At 35.9% G+C, this 23528-nt stretch overlaps 1 protein-coding gene across 8 annotated transcripts in view; it reads right to left on the reverse strand.

Moving 5' to 3' along the window:
* Positions 1–23528, reverse strand: part of REPS1 (RALBP1 associated Eps domain containing 1) — an 82750-nt gene that overhangs the window by 1678 nt on the left and 57544 nt on the right. For 4 of the 8 annotated variants that reach the window (XM_025422410.3, XM_025422407.3, XM_025422413.3 and 1 more), the window contains 11 exons: positions 22359–22480; positions 18928–19008; positions 12818–12905; positions 11521–11622; positions 9456–9528; positions 8007–8125; positions 6486–6550; positions 4660–4845; positions 3716–3811; positions 1509–1657; positions 594–699 (listed from right to left, as the gene is read on the reverse strand). In XM_025422410.3, the coding sequence (XP_025278195.1) occupies positions 594–699; positions 1509–1657; positions 3716–3811; positions 4660–4845; positions 6486–6550; positions 8007–8125; positions 9456–9528; positions 11521–11622; positions 12818–12905; positions 18928–19008; positions 22359–22480 (1187 nt within the window). The remainder of the gene's footprint in view (positions 1–593; positions 700–1508; positions 1658–3715; positions 3812–4659; positions 4846–6485; positions 6551–8006; positions 8126–9455; positions 9529–11520; positions 11623–12817; positions 12906–18927; positions 19009–22358; positions 22481–23528) is intronic. The other 4 variants (XM_025422408.3, XM_025422409.3, XM_025422412.3 and 1 more) reach the window with 4 other exon arrangements.

Genomic DNA, 23528 nt, shown 5'->3' on the forward strand with positions numbered 1-23528 from the left:
TCAAAAAAATCATAGTAGTAAGAAAGAAAAACCCATTCCTCTCAAGTATAAATGATGGGAATATACACTGGCCGTAAGTCCCATTTCTACTTAAGGCTTTTCTTTTCTTTTCCACATTCAAAATGACCTCAATTGTCCTCACCCTCCTTCTTTAGACCCGTTTAACTCCCTTTAATAGAATCTGAGTTGTCTTTGATAAAGGGATAAACTAACAATACTCAAATCATCTTAAAATTAAATAAAAGTATAGAAAATCATGTATATGATCTTGGATGTACCTGAGGTCACAACATTTCTTATCTTGGGTTTTATTATGAAAGTTTAGGAACATTATACAAACAGTGATGCCATACATAGAGTGTCTTATTTTATATATATATATAAATATATAAAGACAATCAGACCAGAATCAAGCATACAAAACTTCTTTTAATACCCAAAGATTCAAAGGCATAAAGAACATTTTAGATACACGTTTCTCTTGGTGCCTGGGAAGTTTTATACTAGCTTAAGAATTGCTGGATCACTTTTAAGTTCTAGCTAACTGAGATGTTCTGAGTCCATGGGACTTCCCAAATAAAGATTCAGAATACCTTTAATTGTTGCTGCAATTCACTGTTCAATCTGGCCAAAACTGTGTTGGTTTCCTTATTGCGTCTAATTGATGCCTGAATTGCTTTCTTATCTTTCCCAACAGACCTAAGAAGATAAAAAGAGCAAGAAAAACAGATTGTCATTTCTTATCTTAAATTCTCTCCATTCTTCCAACCTATCTCTAAATCCAGAAACTAGAGGGAACATTTTTTGCCTTAGCAGCATCGCTCAACCTTACTTGTTCCATTTCAATGGTCAACCAAAAGTACCTAAGCTTCAGGAGCTTAAGTATTATGGTTATTGTTTTAATTCTTCTTATCTGTAGAATCACCTGCATTTATTAGTCCAGAGCAGGCATCGGCAACCATTTTCTATCAATGACCACATAGTAAATATTTTAATTTGTGGGCCAAATGGTTTCTACAGCATATTCTTGGTTTTTGTTTCTTTTCTTTCTTTTTCTCTTCTTTCTCTCTTCTCTCCCTTCTTCTTCTTCTTCTTTTTTTTTTTTTTTACACAAATATAAAAGCCATTCTTAGCTCTGGGCCTTACAGAAAACAGGCCATAAGGTGAATTTGGCCCATGAGCCCTTTTTGGCCAATTCTGGGTCCAGGACAACCATAGTTAAAATCTTAAGTGTTATGTACACTATTAATTTTTAAAAATTTGTTCTAGGGTTTGTGTTAGTTTATCAAAATGAAATTGGAATTGAACCTGATAATAGAAAGGGGGGAAAGTGGGGAAGAATATTACACCTATTCATAAAAAAGAAAACTCTTAGAGAGGGAACAGCTGAGAACCTCTGCTCAATTAGAGAGCTAGTCTGACTTTAATTTCTTTTATTTTGATAGAAATTTAATTGCTGTGCTTTTTGTTCCTTGTAATTATATGTGTTTAGGAACAACTCTGATTACCTAGGAATAGAAGGCTGTGATGCAAGCACAGCAGCTAAGACACCTGTCTTTTGCGTATGTTCGTCAACTTCTGGCCTTAATTCATCTTCTGATTTTAATCTTCTTCGAACAGGTTTAGGTGGTGGAGCGAGAGGTGTTGTGCCTTTGCTCTACAAGAGAAGAAGTCCATTAACAATAAGCATGTCTTCAAGACATTCATGGTTACTCAGCACTTTACCATAAAGCACTTTTTTTTCTTTAAACTGCTTATTCTCCAAAAATTAAAAGTCACCTGTCCTACTTTAATTTATGTATCTGTAACACAGTTAAGTTAAATTTCAATGTGAAAGGGTTTGTTCCTGGTTGACACAATTGTGAAATGTAACTACTTTTTTAAAAAAGGGAAACATAAGCTCCTTGAGGCTTAAATATGACTCAAAACTGTAATCCACTGTTTAAATATTAACAAAAAACATGCTCAATATATATGTACTGTTTAATAATATAAAAGGGTGTCTTCAGGGGTGCCTAGGTGGCCCAGTTAGTTAAGCATCTGCCTTCAGCTCAGGTCATGATCCTGGTCTTGGGACCTGGGTGCCCCCCATCGGGCTCTCTGTTCAGCAGGGAGCCTGCTTCTTCCTCTCCTGCCATTCGTGCTCTCTCTCTCAAATATATAAAATCTTTAAAAAAAGTGGGGGAGTCCAGAAGTATGTATCTATCATCATCATAGGATTTCCTACTCAAAAATACTTAACTGTGTCTTAATAAATACATAAAATATATATCTTATATAAAGCAATTTATAAAATAGAAAGGCAATTCTTTAAAAACTCACAACTAAGATGCACAATTATTTTAACTCTTGAATATGAATGGATATATTTTTTTAAGATTTTATTTATTTATTTATGAGAAACATACAGAGAAAGAGAGAGAGAGAGAGAGAGAGAGAGAGAATCAGAGACACAGGCAGAGGGCTCCATGCAGGGAGCCTGACATGGGACTCGATCCCGAGGCTCCAGGATCAGGCCCTGGGCTGAAAGCGGCGCTAAACCGCTGAGCCAACCGGGCTGCCCTGAATGGACATTTTTTTTAGAAACTGTGAATTTGACCTCAACAGATTCAAATACAGTATTTTGGTATTTACCATAACTTGGTTTGATCTGCTAATAAATAAAAATGACAATAAACTGTCATATCTTTGGTTAAGTGCTATTTTAAATTTGTTGCTGTAAGCTGACAAAAATCTATTTCACTATTAAAAAAAAATCACAAAAATATAGTAAAAAATAAAGTGTCCAGAAAGTAGAATTTAAGTACTCTCAAACACACGCTATAATAACTACGGGAGATGTCCAGATGATAGTAGAAAAAAAATTACCAAAACTTTTCTTTCAATGGAAAAATATACAAACATCTTTTATTTATTTATTTATTTATTTATTTATTTATTTATTTATTTATTTTTTACTTATGATAACACAGAGAGAGAGAGAGAGGCAGAGACATAGGCAGAGGGAGAAGCAGGCTCCATGCACCGGGAGCTCGACGTGGGATTCGATCCTGGGTCTCCAGGATCGCGCCCTGGGCCAAAGGCAGGCGCCAAACTGCTGCGCCACCCAGGGATCCCAAAATATACAAACATCTTGAGTTTACTTTGAAATTCAAAAAAAGATAAAGATTGATGTAGATAGATGGAGAGATATAGGATAATGCAAGTACAGTAAAATATTAATAGTATAGTCAAAGTGTAGGTTTATTGATATATATACAACGTAAACTTCTCTCAACTTTACTGTATGTTTAAACATTTTCATAATAAAATGTTGGGGGGAAAATTATCCCCAAAACAGTAAAGAAAAAGAGCAGAGAGTATAACACCCTTAGAGGATTGGTAATTTTTCCCTATGACACTTAAGATTGCAATAAAACAATTTGACAATATATGTGGAAGAATGTCATCAGCAGATAAATTTTGAGAACCTATGGCAAATACTAGATGACAGACTATCCAGACTATCCTCTCCCAGATTTTTTAAATAGATAGACCTTGTTCTGAGACAGACCAAATATATTACAGTTGAAGGCAGTGGAATGGCTTAGAAACTCTGTAGTTAACTTCATTTCTAAGATTTTCATCATCTTTAAAATCTTACAAAGTAAAAATGGTGTCATATAATTTTTTATATGTACAAAATAATCAATATTATAGATGACTTTTTCCATACCACATTGGCGGGAACACTAGCAGCTGTCTTTTCTTCAATTTTACTATCTGTTTTGGCAACTCGAAGAGAACTTGCAGGATCTGAAGCTTTTTCAACCTGGAGGTGAATACGTTATCGTTTCTAATTACACATAAGCAGTATATAATAATTATGCATAAATATATGTTAACAAGTCAGAGAGCAAAATGTTATAAGAAAATGTTCATTCTGATAATAAATAATTTGAGAAAACCCCATAAAATGACCATTCTCTTGTGCAGAAGGGCAGAGAAAAGGGAAGGGAATGCATCTCTGAGGGAGCAGGGGAGGGGATGCCTCCACTACAGGGCATGAGGACCAGTACCCTGTGCACACCTGTACTTCCCCTTGGGCCCTCCCTTGCTTCCTGGAGGCATAGCCCATACCCCTAATGGGCCCAGGGCTAGGCAGAAAGTTTCAATTTTGAAGAAGTGGCTAGTAGAAGTTCCTGCCACTAGAACTCAACAGCACATCCTGGAACACTGCAAAGACTGAATTTGGCATCCTGTAGTCTGTAGGTCTAACTAAGGTGACTTACTATCATATGAATGGAGTGTAGCTATGGTAACCATAACCACTTGTTACATGGAAATCTTCACCAAATCACACATCAGATGCAAACCCCGGAGCAGTGTTTTAGCCACGCTCAGATGGTTGTGTTTGTGTCTTTTCACACCACAGCTAACTCCCACCCAGATTCTGATTCTTATTGAGCATATATCGTAACCAGCAGGTACCTGAGGTCAAATAAGTAAAATGCACAGATGTAGGAAATATAAATCCTCTGCAGCAGCAGCAATTTTACTCACTTATAGTCACTCTTAATATCTGCTCTTTTAGAAGTTCCTCTGTTTATAGACCTGCTTATGAATATAATGTGGGAAGAGTTTCTCAGCAGAAAATTACATAAGCCCTTAAAAACTGACCGGCAAGACCTCTGGATGTTTCTCAGCTTCATCATCTTGTTCTTCATTTACATTTGATGCAGCAAATACTTCAAATTGGCTGAAATCTGCAAAATTTGGTTGTTCTGGTATCTGCTGAGGTGAGGTACTAGTGTGAGTTATCAGGCCATCAGCATCCACTGGGCGATGCACAACGGGACCAGGAGCCTACATGATGGATCAGGATAGAGGAACACATATTTCATTAGTGAATCACTGTCCGCAACCTTCTCTGAACATATATTGTAGATATGCTTTGTTATCTGTAAATTCAGGGTGATAAGGGACGGTAGCATCTGGCTCTAAAATCCGTAAGTGGAATGCTGACACACTAAAAAAATTAAGATGACAAACCTTCAATAAAAAAGATACTTTTACAAAATTCTTTTTTGCAAAGAAAGTACATGAAAGCAGAGGGAGGGTATGGCCCTACTGTCTGATTCTCCACTTGCATCCACTGTTTTCTTAATTAGGGTACCGCAGAATAGTGTGTGCTTTTAACAAGTTATTTTTAAACTGTTTCATTATGTTTCTAAAAGGGTTATTTTAAAGTATGAAAATCACTGCTCTAAGGATCCTCCCAATACTTCAGTGTACTTCACTTCCCTTTGGTATGTCCTCCACTCCTTTGGTGGAGCAATCCTAAAATCTTCAGTTCAAAAATAAATTTACCGAGTAACTTGTGGCCAAGCATTATGAAAATAATAGTGAATGAACAAATAAAGTCTGCGCCCTAAAGAAGCAGATAGACCAGAGCAAGGTAAGAGACAAGTAAACAAGAACGTAAAATGCAGCGTGAGAAGTCTCATGACTCTCTCTGGGTCTTGAGTACGACACAGAAATACTCTGCCCCTTTCCAACCACCTCTTCAGTTTCATCTCCCATCATTCCACTTGCACTAAACTGACTCCTTTACCCTGAATATGCCAGGCAATGTCATTCCTTCTGATTGGAGTGCCCTCTCCCCAAGAAACACTACTTTATCTCTCAAGTCTCTGCTTAAAGTCTTACTTCTTTCATTTTACTTATGCCTTTTCAATGAGATCCTTGACTTTACTAGCTAGTAAAGCTGTGCCAAAGCATTTCATAAATATATCTAGCATAGCCCTTCCATTATAATTGTTGTTTACAGGTCTGTCTTCCCCACTGAACTCGTTCTTGAGTCAAGTGACTAGCTCATTGGGTTTCACAGTTTAACCCAACACAAATATTTTTGCTGGCATTTTAGATAAACTAGATATGGAAACATTCAAATTTCAGGACCTTTTATGATTAAGAAACCATCTTTCTAACTTCAAGTAACCAACCTCATGATCAGAATCTAACTCAGAAAAAAATCAACCAAATTCATTTTTGTAAGAGGCAGCCAGCCAGTCAGTCACATAAAACTATAGCTATAATCCAGAATCTGTCTCAGAACATACTAGATGAAAACAATTTCCACCTGGCAGGGATGCAGAGGTCTTCTTACACTTTCTTTCCTGATGGAGTAACATCCTTGGCAGGGAGATGCAGGGAGGGCACAGAGCCTCTGCTAGACCCAGGACATACATGGACATATATCTCCCAACCCACTGTTCTCTCCACTAAACCTTCCATTATTAAGACATTATCATTTGGTCCACTTTTAAGTTTCTTTCAAAGGTAACTCCTCTGGACTTCCAAAATAAGACCCAGCTTCCCTAAATGAAATGCTCATTAAGAATGATTAACTGGGTAATTCTTGATCTTCAAAATAATTCCAGAGTAGAAGCAAACCCCTAACAGACAAATATAATTGTTCAGTAATGAACACACTGAAGAATTACCTGTGAGGGCTGTGGTCTTGGAGGCACTGCAGGAGGATGGGCAACAACTCCAGCCTGTTGTTGTCCTGAGTAAATACACAAGTCATTTCTTTTCTTTAGTAAACACATACTTTGCTAGTAGAACGAACAAGCAGAGTGAATGGGATCAAATGACAAAGACTTCTAAGAATGCTTGACAAGTATTGGAAGGCATTTATTATCCTGTAAAACTATCTAGATATGACCTAGTAACCAAGCCTCATAGCCTTTTGTGAGACCTCATTATCTATCTTTTTGTTGTTGTTGTTAGGGAGTTATTTTGTTTAGTAGGCTCCGCACCCAGTGTGGAGCCCAATGTGAGGCTTGGACTCATGACCCTGAGATCAAGACCTGAGCTGAGATTAAGAGTCGGACACTTAACTGACCAAGCCACCCAGGCACTCTATCTCAGATCGCATTTCTCTTGTTCTATTGCACAAGGCACTCATGGTATTCTTGTTTCCATAATACTATACATTCTTGGTTTTCTAAAATTTCTGAATGCTCTTCAGCTATAAAATATGCAGACTTCCAAATTTTCTCTTTGCATTTAATACTTCACTCAATCATTTCTAAGTAAATAATTCTTAAATAACACAATCTTTCTTAGTCCACAAGTCCAATGGCCTACTATTATGTCATGTTTTCCTCATCATTCCAAACCTATGACGTCTAAAATAGAACATCATCACCCTTTGGTTCTAACTTTTCTGTTTTGATCAAAATTTATTAACGGGATCCCTGGGTGGCGCAGGGGATCCCTGGGTGGCGCAGAGGGGATCCCTGGGTGGCGCAGAGGTTTGGCGCCTGCCTTTGGCCCAGGGCGTGATCCTGGAGACCCGGGATCGAATCCCACATCGGGCTCCCGGTGCATGGAGCCTGCTTCTCCCTCTGCCTGTGTCTCTGCGCCTCTCTCTCTCTCTGTGACTATCATAAATAAATAAAAATTAAAAAAAAAAATTTATTAACAACAATAAACCAGTTATATAAAAATTAAAACTTGAAGTAAATTATGAGTGTTATCTCTCCTTTGTTAGTTAACTGAAAACCTAGCCAGCTTTCCCTCCTTGATCTCTCCACATGGTTGTTTTAAAATCTCTTGTGGCAACTCTCAGGTTCCCATCTCTATCATTTTCCCTCAAATACATGAAGAAAAAAAATTTCCTCTCATCTGACATCTTCTAAACTCAAAATTTTTCCTCAGATAAATAAAAAATAAGGCATAGTAAGAAAAGATTAAATAAAAATGTTGTGCTCTTTAATGAACTTTAAAATCAGGGGTGCCTGGGTGGCTCAGTCAGTTAAGCATCTGCCTTTGGTTTGGGTCATGATCCTGGGGTCCTGGGACTGAGCCCCACGTTGGGCTCCCTGCTCAGTGGGGAGCCTGCTTCTCCCTCTCCCCCTACTTGTACCTGCGTGCTCTCTTTCTCTCTGTCAAATGAATAAATAAAATCTTAAAAAAAAAAAAAACAAATGAAAATAGATATGGCTCTTAATCCCTACCTGTGGTGACTGCAAAGGTCCGATTCATATCTAAAGATGATGATCTAGAATGAGAAGGCTGTGGTCTTGGAGGAGGAGGTGGTGGTGCAGTGTTATCAGGAGATGTTCCTGAATGAGACCTACAAAATATACCCCGTTATAACTGGTCATGTTACTGGTATTGGAGCTTTTTCCTTTTTAAGCATTCAAATTTGGCTAAGCAGTGAAAATTTTATTGGTGTGACATTTTCTCAAGTAGGTATACAAGTCCTATGATGATAAAGACAAGACTGTTTATGATATGCATTGGCAAGTAATTAGTCAATGTGTCAAATAATCTTTTTTTTATGAAGCATAATTATTACATTTTTTAAAATTTCAAAAATTTTGAAAAGAAAGTTATTGACAGGAATTCAAGGTAGACACAAACCTAGTAACTTTTTCCCACTCAATTAAAGATAATACTAGTTTGAAAAAACATTTTCAAAAAAGAGAAACTTTACTTTCAGACATGGTTAGCTTTCACCTTATTTAAAGTTTGAAGTTTGGTAAGCTGAAAGAGAATCTGGCTCAGCTACTGAGGTGCCCATTCCTGTGTCCCCACAGGCAATCTCATTGTAGCAGTGGCTGCACTCATTCTTTTTTTTTTTTTTTTTTTTTTGGGCTGTACTCATTCTTGACCCACCCTAGAGATTCACTTTTTTGCCACCAAAGTCTTCTGTATTCTGAAAAGAATCTCATGGACCCTGGCAATCTGATCCTCATGTACAGGGATAAAAAGGAGAATAAAATCCAAGATATCTGAAGAGAAATAATTATACAAAGAAGCAGTCTTTGACTCTGGAAATTCTTCTGAGATTCTATATTACTAGTCTCTATATCCTCCAGGAATATGGGAAACGATACTTAGTACATATAAAGGATGAGGGGGAAAAGATACTCTTGTCCTGCACATAATTTTTAGTGGATGGCTAAACCCTTGCAGACAAATCCCTTGCCACCTTCACCCTATCCCATACCTTTTTTATTTGTGCCTGAAAAGTTATATGTAATGCAGATCCTCAGGGTAAGTAGATAGCCCAACACTAGGGTGTGTGCTTCTAGATGGTATCTTAAAACACAGAATTTTGTTGGTACTTGCCATAAAGCTATCCAAGAAAATCTGTACATTACTTAAACAGACTCTCAACTACTTACTTACAAAAAGGACTGTATTAAACTGCTAATGCTACCATAGCTCTTTCTAGACCTTCCAAAGAATATCATGGGAACAATAAGGTTCCTTTTATTTCCTATTATAGTTGAAAAGAATAAAAAAATTATTTCCCTTCTACATAAGTCAACAGGTAACCTAACAGTCTCCAGAGAGCTGAAGAATAGAGGAAAATAATTCATACTTGGTTCTAAAATATTCTCAATTAAAACATAACAAGATATTTTAATATGCTTTTTAATTGAAGAAATACTGACCTTTGATGAGTTACGTTGTTTCCAATCTGTTCTGGGTCCGAAGTAAAAGAATCTGAACTACTGTACCCATCTGCTGATAAATGGAATATATCCTATTTAATAATAATCTTTTATTCATTTTTTACTCTATATAATCTAAACAAATATAATAATTATTATTTCAAATCACAGATATTTAAAGATTGGCTAATAGGTTAACAGTTCATCCTAGTGTTATGAAATGTAAAAACTTAAATATCAATCAAATCATGGCATATTTACACAATGAAATACCATGCACACAGAATAGGTTAGTCTAGAGAAGTTAATATAGGAATTAAAAAATATGCTTAGACAATAATAAAATTTTTTTTTTAATTTTTATTTATTTATGATAGTCACACACACAGAGAGAGAGAGAGAGAGAGAGAGAGGCAGAGACACAGGCAGAGGGAGAAGCAAGCTCCATGCACCGGGAGCCTGACATGGGATTCGATCCCAGGTCTCCAGGATCGCGCCCTGGGCCAAAGGCAGGCGCCAAACCGCTGCGCCACCCAGGGATCCCACAATAATAAAATTTATGAGATTAGCCAGACATTCCCCATTTTTCACCTGAGAAAATATCATTTCCAAATCCTCACAATCTTATGAAGAGCAGAGGGTCCCAGAGACAGACTAATGGTTGTGATGAATGATAAATCTTAAAACAGAAACTCAGGGACAATGTGAAGGAACACTGCTGCTTACTTTGAAGGGTTATGAATTGAAGGGACTGGTTATTTGGTTTGGTTTCATTTCAAAATGTATCCCTTCCTTTTTCTTACCAAATAACTGAACTGTTTAATTAATTGGCCCATGAATGATGTTAAAACTAACATATTTCTATTTGGATGTTCCAATAGGCATCTCAAACTTGAGATGTCCAAAACTCAACTTCTGTTTTTCCCCAATAAACCTGTTATCACAGTCTTCCACAATTCCCAGTGGCTCAGGCTAAATTCCCCGAATCACCTGTGACCTCCCACCATCACACTTTATAACACAAGTAAGCAAATGCTGACTCTTTTTCTATAAAATATAGCCAGAATCTGACCACTTCCCAGCACAGCTACCACCCTAGGCTAAGCCGTCCTCCTCTCTTACATATGTTCCTCCAGTTGTTTTTTAAACAATCTTTCCTGTTTTGACTCTTGCTTTCTTGGGGGCTATTACTCTTACAGCAGCTGTAGTGATCCTCGTATATAAAAAAAGGAAGGTCAGGCCACATCACTTCTCCATTCAAAACCTTCTAATGGCGTTTCATCTCATGCAGTAAAAGTCACTCTTACACTGCTCCCTGATTATTCCTCTACTACTTGCTACTTCTGGCTGCCAAATTTGCTAACTGGTTCTCTTCCAGGTGTTTGCCTGCTGTTCCCAGCAGAAGGCAGATTTCTAAATAAGGGATTCACATGTGCTGTTTCCTGTGCCTTAAATGTCCTTCCTTCTGATATTCACAGCCGAATCCCTCATCTCATTCAAGTCTTAACCCAAATGTCATCTTTTGGTAAGGTCTTCTTTGAGCTCCTTCCTTAAACTGCCACTCCCTCTTCTTCTCTTTGCCAGCTTTATTCTTATCCAATGTGTTAATTATCTTTTAAGATAGGAGGAGTTAAGATTTTTGTTTTGGGTTTTTTCTCTTATATTCCCTACAGAATGTAAGCTCCATAAAGGCAAAGATTTTTTGTTTAACTGCTGAATCCCCAGTGTCTAGAACAGAGCCTGCCACATACTATTCCATTAACATAGGCTAAATAAATGAATGTACACCTAATTTCTTGTGAGAGGAAGGAGTAAGTGTGAAGAGTTCATGGACTAAATGTGGCTAACGGAGAAGGATGGCAAACAGAAGGCCTGCCTAGAAGCAGGTCCAGGTGGCAATAAGCAACCATTTACTCATACAGAGGGTAGGGTACTTAAAAAGGTTGACTTATCTCTACTTTATTCAGTAAGGTAATATGAAATAGCTATACATTTGAATTATTCAGATTCTAAATCCACACTTAACCAACTTCAAATGGAAGCTGTAATGCTATTTTTCACTTACCTACAGTATTTCCAGAAGCAAATTTCACTGATGAATTTATCTTACTTTCCTCCGACAGGTCAGATGTTTTCACCAGTAATGGGCTAGTGGGATTAGTATGATCTAGTAGAGAAGTAAAAGGTAAAAATACAAGAACTGAATTAATAAATTCATAAACTTCAGAGTATAAGACTTCATTTATATATTCCAAAGAAGTAGAAGGTAAACCTCATGAGATATAAGACAAAATAGTATTTTTAATAAAAATATGAGCTTGTTCATAGCGAATTTTGCTTTCTACCACAACAGAAGATTGGTTTTAATGAAAAATGTCAATTTGCATGTTCATACTTTGTTAATTTATCCCTTCAGGGTAGTAAAAACCCCAAACAAATGGTTATAAAATAATTTATGATGTTGACTTATACAGAAAATAGATAAACCTCTGAGAAAATAAATAGATGTCTAACTAAAACATTTAATCTAAAATGAGAAACTTCAAGACTTTAAGCAAAACATACAATTTCAAAGCTAAGATTTAACATACTACCTCCTCTTCAGTTAAAATCTGAACATACTTTAAATATATGTTCACAGCAGTTATCATAAAACCCATAAGGTAGAGATGCCTGGATGGCTCAGTCAGTTAAGCAACCAAATCTGGATTTTAGCTCAGGTCATGATCTCAGGGCCTTGAGATTGAGCCCCACGTCAGGCTCCACATTGGCATGGAGCCTGCTTAAGATCCTCTCTCCTTTTCCCTCTGCCTTTCCCAACTTCTTCCCCATACCCGGCTTACATCCACTCTAAAATAAAGAAAGAAAGAAAATCTTTTAAAAACCCCACAAAACCCATTGGGTATTAGAAAAGTCACATCTTCCAAGTGTCCTTATTTTTCTTTATAATATAAATTCAACAGTTTCCCTTTTTAAAAATTTTTGAAAAATATTTGAGAGCAAGAAAGAGCATACACTCGGGGTGAAGGGCAGAGGGTGAAAGAGAGAATCCTTAAGCAGACTCCCTGTTGAGCATGGAGCCCAACATGACATGGGGTTGGACCCCAGGACCCTAGGATTGTGACCTGAGTCAAAATCAATAGTCAGCTGACCAATCAACTGAGCCACTCAGGCACCCTTTAACAGTTTCCTTTTGAAACTGTAATATAAATTGAATAATATACACAAAAATACATCTATACTTATAGAAAGTACTATGTTAAAAAATAAACAATTATGAAGGAATCTGAGTCCTCAAATAATTATTTGTGTATTTTAGTTAGATGCTAATCTAAAATACAACCCAGCAACAGCTTCCTTACCACTGCCAGTTCTTTTCAGTTCCATTTCCTGCATGTGGATTTTGCTTGGAGTCATACGAATGGGAACTGGATGAACAATAGCAGTATCCTAGAGACGAATGGGAGGAAATACAGACTTTGCATTAAAAACGCCAAGCTGATACCATGAATAATCCAAACTAACAATACTTTAAATAGACTTTCTTATTCATGCTAAGGCAAGCATGAAAATAAATTTCTTAATTAGAAATCTTAGAATTATGCGTACAAATCAAGTTCACTATGCGTACCCTAATAATCTGATTTTTTTAATAAAAAAGTACATTTTAATTTTTGAGTGGTTAAAGATTTGAGTGGAAAAAAGATCTATAAAACTATATTTGAGAACTATATCAAAGGCAAAGTATGAGATGATCTAATGAAATTATACAAATCTAAACCTTTGAAGTTAAAGTGAACTATTTCATGAGAACTCAAATTTTTCTCTAATTGCTGAAAAAAATGGACACTTACTTTTTCCTATATAAAACAAGGTAATAATGCTCGCTATATTGTAACAGCATAATATATTGTTTCTACAGATTAGTTCTATAAAACTGTTTAAAACTGGGGCACCGGGGATCCCTGGGTGGCTCAGCGGTTTAGCACCTGCCTTCAGCCCAGGGCATGATCCTGGAGTCCCAGGATCGAGTCCCATATCGGGCTCCCTGCATGGAACCTGCTTCTCCCTCTGCCTGTGTGTCTGCCTCTCTCTCTCTCTGTGTCTCTCATGAATAAATAATTAAAAAAAAAAAAAAACTGGGGCGCCTGGGTAGTGCTGTTGGTTGAGCGCCTGTCTTTGGCTCATGTCACGATCCCGGGGTCCTCAGATCGAGCTCTGCATCAGGCTCCATGTTCAGTGGTGAGCCTGCTTTTCCCTCTCCTCCCTGCTCTATGCTCTCTCTCGCTTGCTATCTCCTTCACTATTCCCATGTCTCTATAATAAATAAAATAAAAACAAAAACTAACAAAGAACCCTACAAAATTCCACAAAGCCATGTATTTTTAAAAAGGAATAAGTAAGACTCCTACTCTTAACATTCCATTATTTTTCTTAAACCTTTTCATGGCTGGAATATATCTGATATTCTTAAAATTTCATGAGTGGCAAGTCTAGCTAGAGGAGTAAGGAAACTGTAGTACAGACTTTTTGAAAAGAATGCAAACAGCAAAGCAAGAAGAGAAGATGAAGACAAACATCTTAGATTCAGTTTAAGTCAGACACCTTTTTTGGTTGACAGTACTAGGTAACACCAAGCCTCTGCTAAAGGAAGTTTGGTTCTAGCATACTGCCTCTTGCTTGACAGGCCCCCTTAGCTTATTCTCATAATCTCAAATCAACCAATTTATAACAAATGAATTTTTTTTGCAATCATACTGATAGATCCATTCACAGTAATTTTCTGTCCCTACACCAGCGAGGTTGTGGACAGAGTTCTAACATTTCCCCTACAACTCTAAATTACGGTTATAAAGATTAATATTATAGCTGGATAAAAGTTTATAGATTTCTCAAACAATAATGAGTTACTCTCAAGGAAAAAAAAATCTTAAAGATTTTATTTATTGATTCATGAGAGACACAGAGAGAGAGGCAGAGACACAGGCAGAGGGAGAAGCAGGCTTCCTGTGGGGAGCCCAATGTGGGACTCGATCCTAGGACCCTGGATCACGGCCTGAGCTGAAGGCAGACACACAATCACTGAGCCTCCTGGTGTTCTTCAGGAAAATAATTTTTAACAATACACTTAATATGTTCTTTGTTGCATTTATGGTTATAAAAACATGGCTTTAGGAATAACTACTTTCTTAACTCACAACTTTAGTGGTAGAAATAAATGCTATAAGAATCAGAATTTAACCTTATAAGGCAAGATTAAAGGAAAAACAAAGGATAGTTCATGAGACAATAAATTCTTATTCCAAACCCAAAACAAGCTAGGAAAAAACAAGCAAAAAAATTGTTAGACATTTTAATTCATAATATTCATCTAATATATATTCTGTGTGTATAAAATCAGATATATAAAACTTATGACAGTTGGAACTATTAAGTAATCTTTTCATATATTTCCAGTACAGTATGTGGAAGTCATGATAATGACTCTAAGAAAAGAAAATCATGAATGTTCTATTCATTCTCCAAATTATTTGCATAAGTTTCTGTGCCAGCAAATCAATTCTGTATCACATACTTCAGACATGCAACCACTGGCTGTTGTGAGCTTGCAAGTCCAGCTGCTAGCAGGACAAGAGAATTCCTTACAGAGCTTTACACTGATGGCAGGCCTAACCACCAACTAGCATACACATAAGAAGCTCTATTTGTGACTGTGGTTTGCAATAGGATAGACAGCTTTGACATTAAGCATTTCGACATCCAAATGAAGAACCATGAATGCCTATACTCTTCTAAGTCCTGAGCCATCAGATGCTCCAAATTAGCAACCCCAAATTTACAAATAGAGAAAAAAGTATAAAGACTGACTAGCAGGCTCTGCCCAGCTTCTTCTACCTATTCAAATCACCTCGTCACCTTTAGGAAACCCATTCTTAATCACTCATGGTACATCTGTGTCATATATTTGGGCATTTCACTTTATACTTTACTGAATATATTATATACTCAAGTGTATTATAATATATAATATAATATACTTGAATATATTATATATATTATACTATACACTTTATTGAATATATTAGACTCATCTACCTGTATTTTCTACTTGCCTTAAATCTCATGATCCACCCTCCCTGCTTTTCCTGTCACTCATCATCTTGCTCTCTCTGATCCCATCAATTCTTCACATTGTTTGTTGCCTGACTGATCTTCCCCAACTGCCTCTTTCTCACTCCTATCTTTTCATGGTACTCCTGGTTGGCTCCTCAGGTCTATGAGATGAAGTTCAGATCCTTGGTCTAGCACAAAAGATCTTCCCAGTCTGGTTTCAACCATACTGCTTAGACCCCCTCAACCCCATGTCTACCCTATACTCTCAGCACACTCACCAGATCCTGCCTGTGATATTCTCTCTGCTTGGAATGCCCTTGTCCATTTCTGCCAATTCATAGTTTCTTTCAAAACCCAGCATAAAAGCATAACCACTCTTGTGAAAACTTTCCCAAATACACCAGGCTGAATTAGCCCACAGTTCTCTGCCTAAAATTTTGCTCACAACTATATATAATTATCACAATCAGTGATTTTACAACCATCACCTATCATGGTTAAGCTGTGGGCTACCTACGAGTGAAGTTTTTGACATTTTTTATACTCCTAGAGACTGTCACAGGCACCTAGAAGGGAGCTCCACTAAACCAGGTGGGTTGGCTGGGCATCAGTAGTAATCAAATTAACTTCTTTTTATATCCTGAATTACTCAGAAGTTTTACAGCACTTAAGATCAGGCATAAATCATGGCAAAGACTAGTGCACTACACTTCTCATCAGTCTAGAATTTAGTAGCAGAAGCAGATTCTCCCAGAGGCTATTAACGATAAGCAGTTCAACAAAAGCAATCAAGTTTCTGGAAATGATATATCAGAAGCTCAATTTCATTATAATTTTGGGAGCCTAATAACTATCCATCTCAGTTTGCATGTGAGGTCACTGTACTATGTGATGCAGAAGTCTCTAAATGCTACAGAGAACTGTGGGGCTTCTCATAGACTTTCACTTTACTGAGCAAACAGCTAATTATCAAATTTTAGCTTTTTAAAAATATTCCATTAAATATTTCCAAGACTGTAAGGTTTGTAAATTCATATTAGAACTGCAGTGATATTTTTCTCTTAGGCAATTATCTTCCAATCTGTATGGACCTTATTTACTCACTTACAATTATTTATAGAAGACTTGCAAAGGATCATTTGGGATTATGGGTATAAGCTGTGTTATACAGAAGGCAGTTTGCCAGGTTAGTATTAAATGAAGGATAAGAACTTAGATCCTCAATGGGAGAAGGGCATTCTCCTAATGGCAGGTTTATTAATGAGATCCCTAAGTTGGGGGAACAAAATTAAGATTTAAGTTTATCATCATAAAAAAGATTTCTAGGTAACATTATAAATATTTAAGACTGCCAACTTTCAAGTTTAGAGATCTAATTTCAGATTTAAAATAGCAATTATAACTTTTAATTTCTTACAGCTTCCTGCCACACAAGAGATAATAAAAGAAAGTACTGAGCCATAATATTTTAAACACTAGAGCTAGAACTCACAAATTTGGGTATTTTTTCCAAGAAGTTACAAGAACATCACTATGATAAAGTCAAATATTTCCTGGCATTTCCTGCCAGTCATGAGTCAATTTATTTTGCCTCTGAGTTCTATGTTTTTATATATAATGTTCTTTCCTGGCCTGACAAAAAAAATCGTAATATTCTGCATAATTATTTTCACCATCTCTTATGGGTTGGGGAATAAAACAGAGCAATTCTGTATTCCTAAACCTAACCTGCTTTCCCAATAAAACATTTTAAAATTAAGTATTTAAAAAAAATAACCTGCCTATGTAAATAGTAGGTAAGAGTAAGATGAAGGGCAGCCCGGGTGGCTCAGTGGTTTAGTGCCACCTTCAGTCCAGGGCGTGATCCTGGAGACCCAGGATCGAGTCCCACGTCAGGCTCCCTGCATGGAGCCCGCTTCTCCCTCTGCCTGTGTCTCTGGCCCTCTCTCTCTGTCTCCATGAATAAATAAAATCTTGAAAAAAAAAAAAAAAAAGAGTAAGATGGAGAAATAAATCTTAGAGCAAAGGTAAACTTTCTTTTAAGTTATAGCACCTGTCACTTCCCAAGAGACCTTAATTAAAACTGAAAATAAGCAGCAGATATTATGTTTTGCTTTTTCATTCCTCAATTTTCAGGTTGAAACCAAAGATTAATGCCTTCAAAATAGCAATAAAAGAAGCAAAGGGCACAGATGATCTACATATTAATTGGCCCATAAATAATTAATAAACTATGAAAACAGACACTTAAAACACTTCCATATTTTATCTGTTTGAATTCAATGTAACAGCATCCTATTTCACAAATAGATACCAACTTTTTAAAATTATAAAGCACATGAAAGATCCAATAATTTAAACTACTGAAGATGTACTGCTATCTTTATGTGCCATTTCTCCCAAATCCACACTAAATAAGGACATTACTATATTAAAAATTAATGGTTCTTTGATCAGAAACATCTAAAAAAAAAAAAAAAGTCTTGTGACACTTTATCTTTTCACTCATTTTTAAAAAAATCCTACCTTTACTCTCTTCTTCCCTTCCTACTTACTTCCTTTTTTCTTTCTGAAAGATGCTTATTACTATATCCTTCTCTTTAAAAGAAAAAATAAAAGGACAAGCAGGAGTGAACAGTGAAGAGAATGATTAATAGCTAAGGTTTTGAAGTTTTCTAATGATTTGAGGGAGAGGCAGGGCATATATGAAATTAATTCTGTGGGGACAGAATTTACTTTTTAAATCAGGATGTGAACTTTGTAGCATTTTCAAAGCAACACAGTGAGCCACAGGAAGACAAGACAGAGGGTCCCTTGCACAATGGCAATCTGTGACCAACAACTTTTTTTTTTGCTGAAATTGATTCTCTTAACAGAACTCAACATACTAATTAAGTCAAAGCCATACCATCTGGACTGTTAAAATAAAAGATGACATTGCATATTTACATATAAAGTACATATTACATGATGTATAAGCATACAAATAATAGTATTTACTAAATGTCATTGCACTGAAATACACAGTATGTTTACTATGAAATACACAGTATATGTTTAACATACACTTAATTAGCAAATCAAAACAAGGTCAGCTCAATTTTCACAAAATGCTTCCTTAGACACATGTACTAGATTTAAAAACATACAGTTATCTCCCATCAAAATAACTAGAAAATACAAATGATTAAAAAAAAAATGTTCTTTCCACCATTAAGCACACAAAAATTGAAAAGCCTGCCACCATTTCCCCCCTAAGCACTCCACTCAATCATGCATATCAGCTAAAAACCATAATGAATGGAAATTTGGGTTAATAAAATTAATTTCAAACAAGCAAGCTAAGTGATTGACTTACAGGATCAGCTGGTGCAATGTTAGAATCAAATTGGGTCAGAGTTTGTGAGCTTGAAGAGCGTTCACTAAATGTCTCCCACTGCTGAACAGACAGAGGAGAGACAAGTCAGCATGATGAGAAAGATGGAGTAAAAGATCATTGGAGAAGATTTAGCAAAGTAATTCAGAGGTTGCACTGCAAGTTGTGTTTCAAAGGCCTGACAAAATTCCATAATTTCTGTTTTTCCATAAACATTTTATACTTATCTATGGTGGATCATCTTATAATGTAAGGTGAGCAGCTTCAAATTCAAACGTATAATAACAATTTATTGCAATCTCAATGTAAGAGACTAAAAGTCTCACAGAATTAAAACTCAAAACATAAAATAGGAACAGAATCTAAGTGGTACAAATGGTAACAAAGTAAAAATGTAAAGGGGTTTGTCTAGAGAAAAAATTACTTCAAATCCTTCTTTCAAAATTCTAACATTAATGTATTGGTTTGGTGATGCTAATGTACCCTGTGTACCAAAATTCTGGTCAAAACAAAGCAAGTCAGTGTGACTTGCCAGTGCGACCCCTGAAAGATGATTCTATTTATGGACGTGCACATAATTTATACATATGTATAGATATTTAATAAGGCGTAATTGAGATAAAATGAAAAGATTTTTGGAATTAATATATGTTTGAGCTTCTGTCCATCTGTAGCAAGTCAACCCCTGCAATCCGCACTACACACAGGGCCATGCCAGACCACAAGACAACTGCCTCAGGCAACGTCCCCTACCCCATGCTAGAAAAATCAGACTGCGGCCACAATGAGAGCAAATGAAGCATCTGAGTAGGTGTTATATACAGAAGACTGATTTTGATATGAAATACTACTCCTCTAAAAGAGGTACACAAGTATTAGACCTCTTAGAATAGGTGGAGTGATAACATTAATTTTAGTAAATTCCATTTATTTTGAAGATCTTAGTAATAAAATAGTGTAAGATTTTATATCAAAACTGCATTAAAATCATTTAAATTTGATTAAGAATTATCGGTTATCCTCTGAAGAAGGAAAAACATCTACACATATACAGTATATACATACAAATGCTTACACACAGACACACCTACTCATTTAACCAAAATCCTTTCTATAATTCAGTATGGAAAAGTATACATTTTTATGCTTCAAAGTTCGATTTACTATTTAAAACAGTGATACTCTATTTGAGAAGACATGTAGAAATTATTAGCAAACATGTTGATGAAAATTATCTATAAAAATAGATAATATAATCTTTCAACAAACTAATACTGATGCAAAGTGATTGTTGAATAAAGAAAATCCACAATAATTCACTTTTATCAAGGGGCATCACTTCAGTGATGTTAGTATAATTAGTTTTCTCAATAATTACTGTTGTAGGGGTAAACAAAGGAATTTTTAAAATCCCAATTACTTAATTGTGGAGAAAAATTTAGATGTAGAAGATTTTCACCATAAAATAGGTATTACCTATTCTATTTGGCGGCATGAAGTTTTAGTAAGACTGTACGTAAGCTACCTGGAAAGCAGAGAGCATCCTGATCTTTGTAACTTTAGTATAATGGCTAAGACCGCAGGCTCTGGATCCAGGCTGCTGGAATCCCAGTTATGCTATACAGCCTTAGGCAAGTTATTTAACCTGTGTGTCAGTTTTACTATCTATTAACACAAGATTAATAATACCTGTATCATAGGACTATTGTGAAGATGCAAGGAGTTAGTACATGTAAAGAGCTTTGTGAACAGAGCTGGCACATCAAGAGTGCTCGATAAATGTTAGGGATGATTATTAGTGTTAAATTCCATCCATATTTGCAGGTGCTGAATAAGTGTTTGCTGAAAGAGTATTAGTGTTTTGTGGTAGAAAGTTAAAATATAATTTAAATTCTATATCCTCAGGTATTTTTAGAAAATATTATTATTGAAATGTATCAAAATCAATGTTTTATTAACATTCTGATTTTCCACATACAGTAAAAAAAATTTATGACATTCATGAACTTTTTAGCAACACTACAAATGAAACTTGCTAGGAATATTTAAGGGAAAATGCAACTACTAGAATCAGAATTTGGAAGGGACGCCATGATGAGGCTTGAATGATCACACTGCAATTTTTATTTAGAATGAAGATGGGATTTAGAATTCAGTTGCTTCTTAGAGTTGCTTTTATTTATGAACTGATATCAAAGGAATATAAATACTCTTAATCTGATAGTGCTTTTAAAAAATGACAAATGAATAAATGCAGCAAAAATTAACGATTTCAAGAAAACTGATCCTACTCTTTATAAAGCCTCTCTATTAGTAAATTCTTTTAAGGCTTAATTCTTCCCTCTAAAAAAAAAAATACCTAAACAGTTGTTTTATGATAAATGTGCTATAATGTCTCCAACACAGGTATCTGTGATCATGTCCAAAAGCAAGAAGTACTTTAAACTGGCCAGTTACTTCTCTGCTTTTCAACTGTCCAAAATTAACTAGTGTTGCTTTAACCCAGTGGTTTTCAGCCTTTAAAATATACGGAAAGCATAGAAAGCTTGGAATTTTTTTCCTAAAAGTCAGCAAACTTTGAAATTTGTAGCACTATAAAGGTGATATTAAAAATTATAATAAAAAAAGTGACTTGTTCACAAAACTGCTCTAAGCAGCCTGGAACAGTTTTCAATAGGAGTTCTACAGAGCACTAAGGTTTAAGAGACTGGGGGCCTCAGACAATCTCTCTAATCAGAGCGGCCCTACTTCTATTGTTTTCTATAATGGAGTTCCAAAGTGATAGGGGAGCAGTGTATTCATCTCGAATTTCATTGTTTTGCAAGCTGTGCTTGATCTTACACCAGTTTTCTTTAACCACTGCATTTAACAGTGAAATCATTCCATTTTGTATTACATAGAATAAATTATAAATAGCCTGAGTTGTAGAAAATGCTTTCTTCTGTGGAAAACTGGATTAGTGACTTTTCACACACCACTTCCAATGTTAAGATTGCAAATATATAATCACATATCCTGCTTACAGAAAGGGGAAGGAGTGTGATATGGTGGGTGGAGCAGCTGAGTGAATCTCAAAGGACCTGTGGTTAAAGCCTAGCTCTAGTCCCTCACTGGCTAAGAGGTATTAAGGCCAAGATACCACCCTTTGGTTGATTTCATGTGTCTGCCTCATCTAACTCACAAGGTTTTAGCAGGAATGAGTGCTGGAAACCAAATGATAGTATTCACTGTGAAAAAGTACTTTGAAAACCTTAGTCACATAATTATAAACATTTATCACAGTCTTATTGGATATGTTCTCTCAACTGTGCATGCATATCGAAAGAGCTATATATGTGCTGAAATTACTCTGCCTGGAACTTCTTACCTTCAAACAGTTTAAGTTAGTAAAAGAAAAGGGAAGCTCTGCTAACCTCACTGCTCTGATTCAACTCAGGCCAAGTCTGGTTTAGTGACGGCATTGATGGTGACTTGCTTGGAGGTGCTTCTGCAGGAGAGCCTGAATAACCTACCTCACCTGGCTGATCTCCAACATCTGCAATTTAAAAACAGAGAAATTATCTATAAACAACAGAGTTTAGTTTAGGAATATTTATTTATAAAAGAAAATCTAACAGAAGAGTTTTACAAGTAGTGATTTATAGTCTGACTTTCCTTATGTTCCCCAATCATTTTAACAATCAATCAGGCAATACCTGTTCCTGTTACTTATTGTCTACTTAAAACCATTGCTTTCCATGAAAATAAAATCTAGTTAGGCATAAACAGAAAAGAGTGTTACACATAACAATAATGCAATAGGGCACAAGCTTTGAATCATTTTCTAATAATCTTATAACAGTTTCCAAAGTGTATTTCATGGAATATTTAATCATTAAGATGCTTTAAAAAGTTAGGCTTTTTGTTCAAATAAATGTGGGGATACTCTATCCCTGTTGGACATCCCCATGCATATCTGTATATCAAAGACTTGTAATGTTTAAGAGCAAATAAACCTTATTTAAATCAGTTTTTTCCCAAACACAGACCATTTATCAAACAAAATCCCTCCATATTCCCTTGGAATATAATTTGGGAACTACTGATTTATAACTAATTCATTCAGTTTCTCTACAAATCTCCTCTGTTACCAAAAAGCTGCATCTATTGGCAAGGCAGACAGCAGAAGAAAAGGAAGAGTCCCAGGCGTGGGCAAAGAGCAAAGTCACTGAACCAACTTATATCATTACAACGTAAAATTACATTACAATGTAAAAACAGAAGGAATTTCAATGGTAACTAAATTCTCAATCCAAGCTTTCCAAATTGTATGTGGTTTGGAATACAATCCCAATCTGAAAATCACATAAATTGCCAAAATAATGGGGAATATCTAATCTGTTGAGAACCTGTATCAAAAATATGATTCTAAAATCTGTCACTATCTCACTGACCATGGGCAAGTTGAATAAAATAGCACCTGAGTTTCTCCATCAGAAAGAAAGACATTTGCCATTAAATGTTAGTTAGCACTGTAATTAAAATTCCTAAACAGCCATATAATAATTTAGCAGTGTAGGTTTTTACCTTTCAATCTATTCATA

Source organism: Canis lupus, chromosome 1, assembly GCF_003254725.2.
Source record: "Canis lupus dingo isolate Sandy chromosome 1, ASM325472v2, whole genome shotgun sequence".
Lineage (NCBI taxonomy): Eukaryota > Metazoa > Chordata > Mammalia > Carnivora > Canidae > Canis > Canis lupus.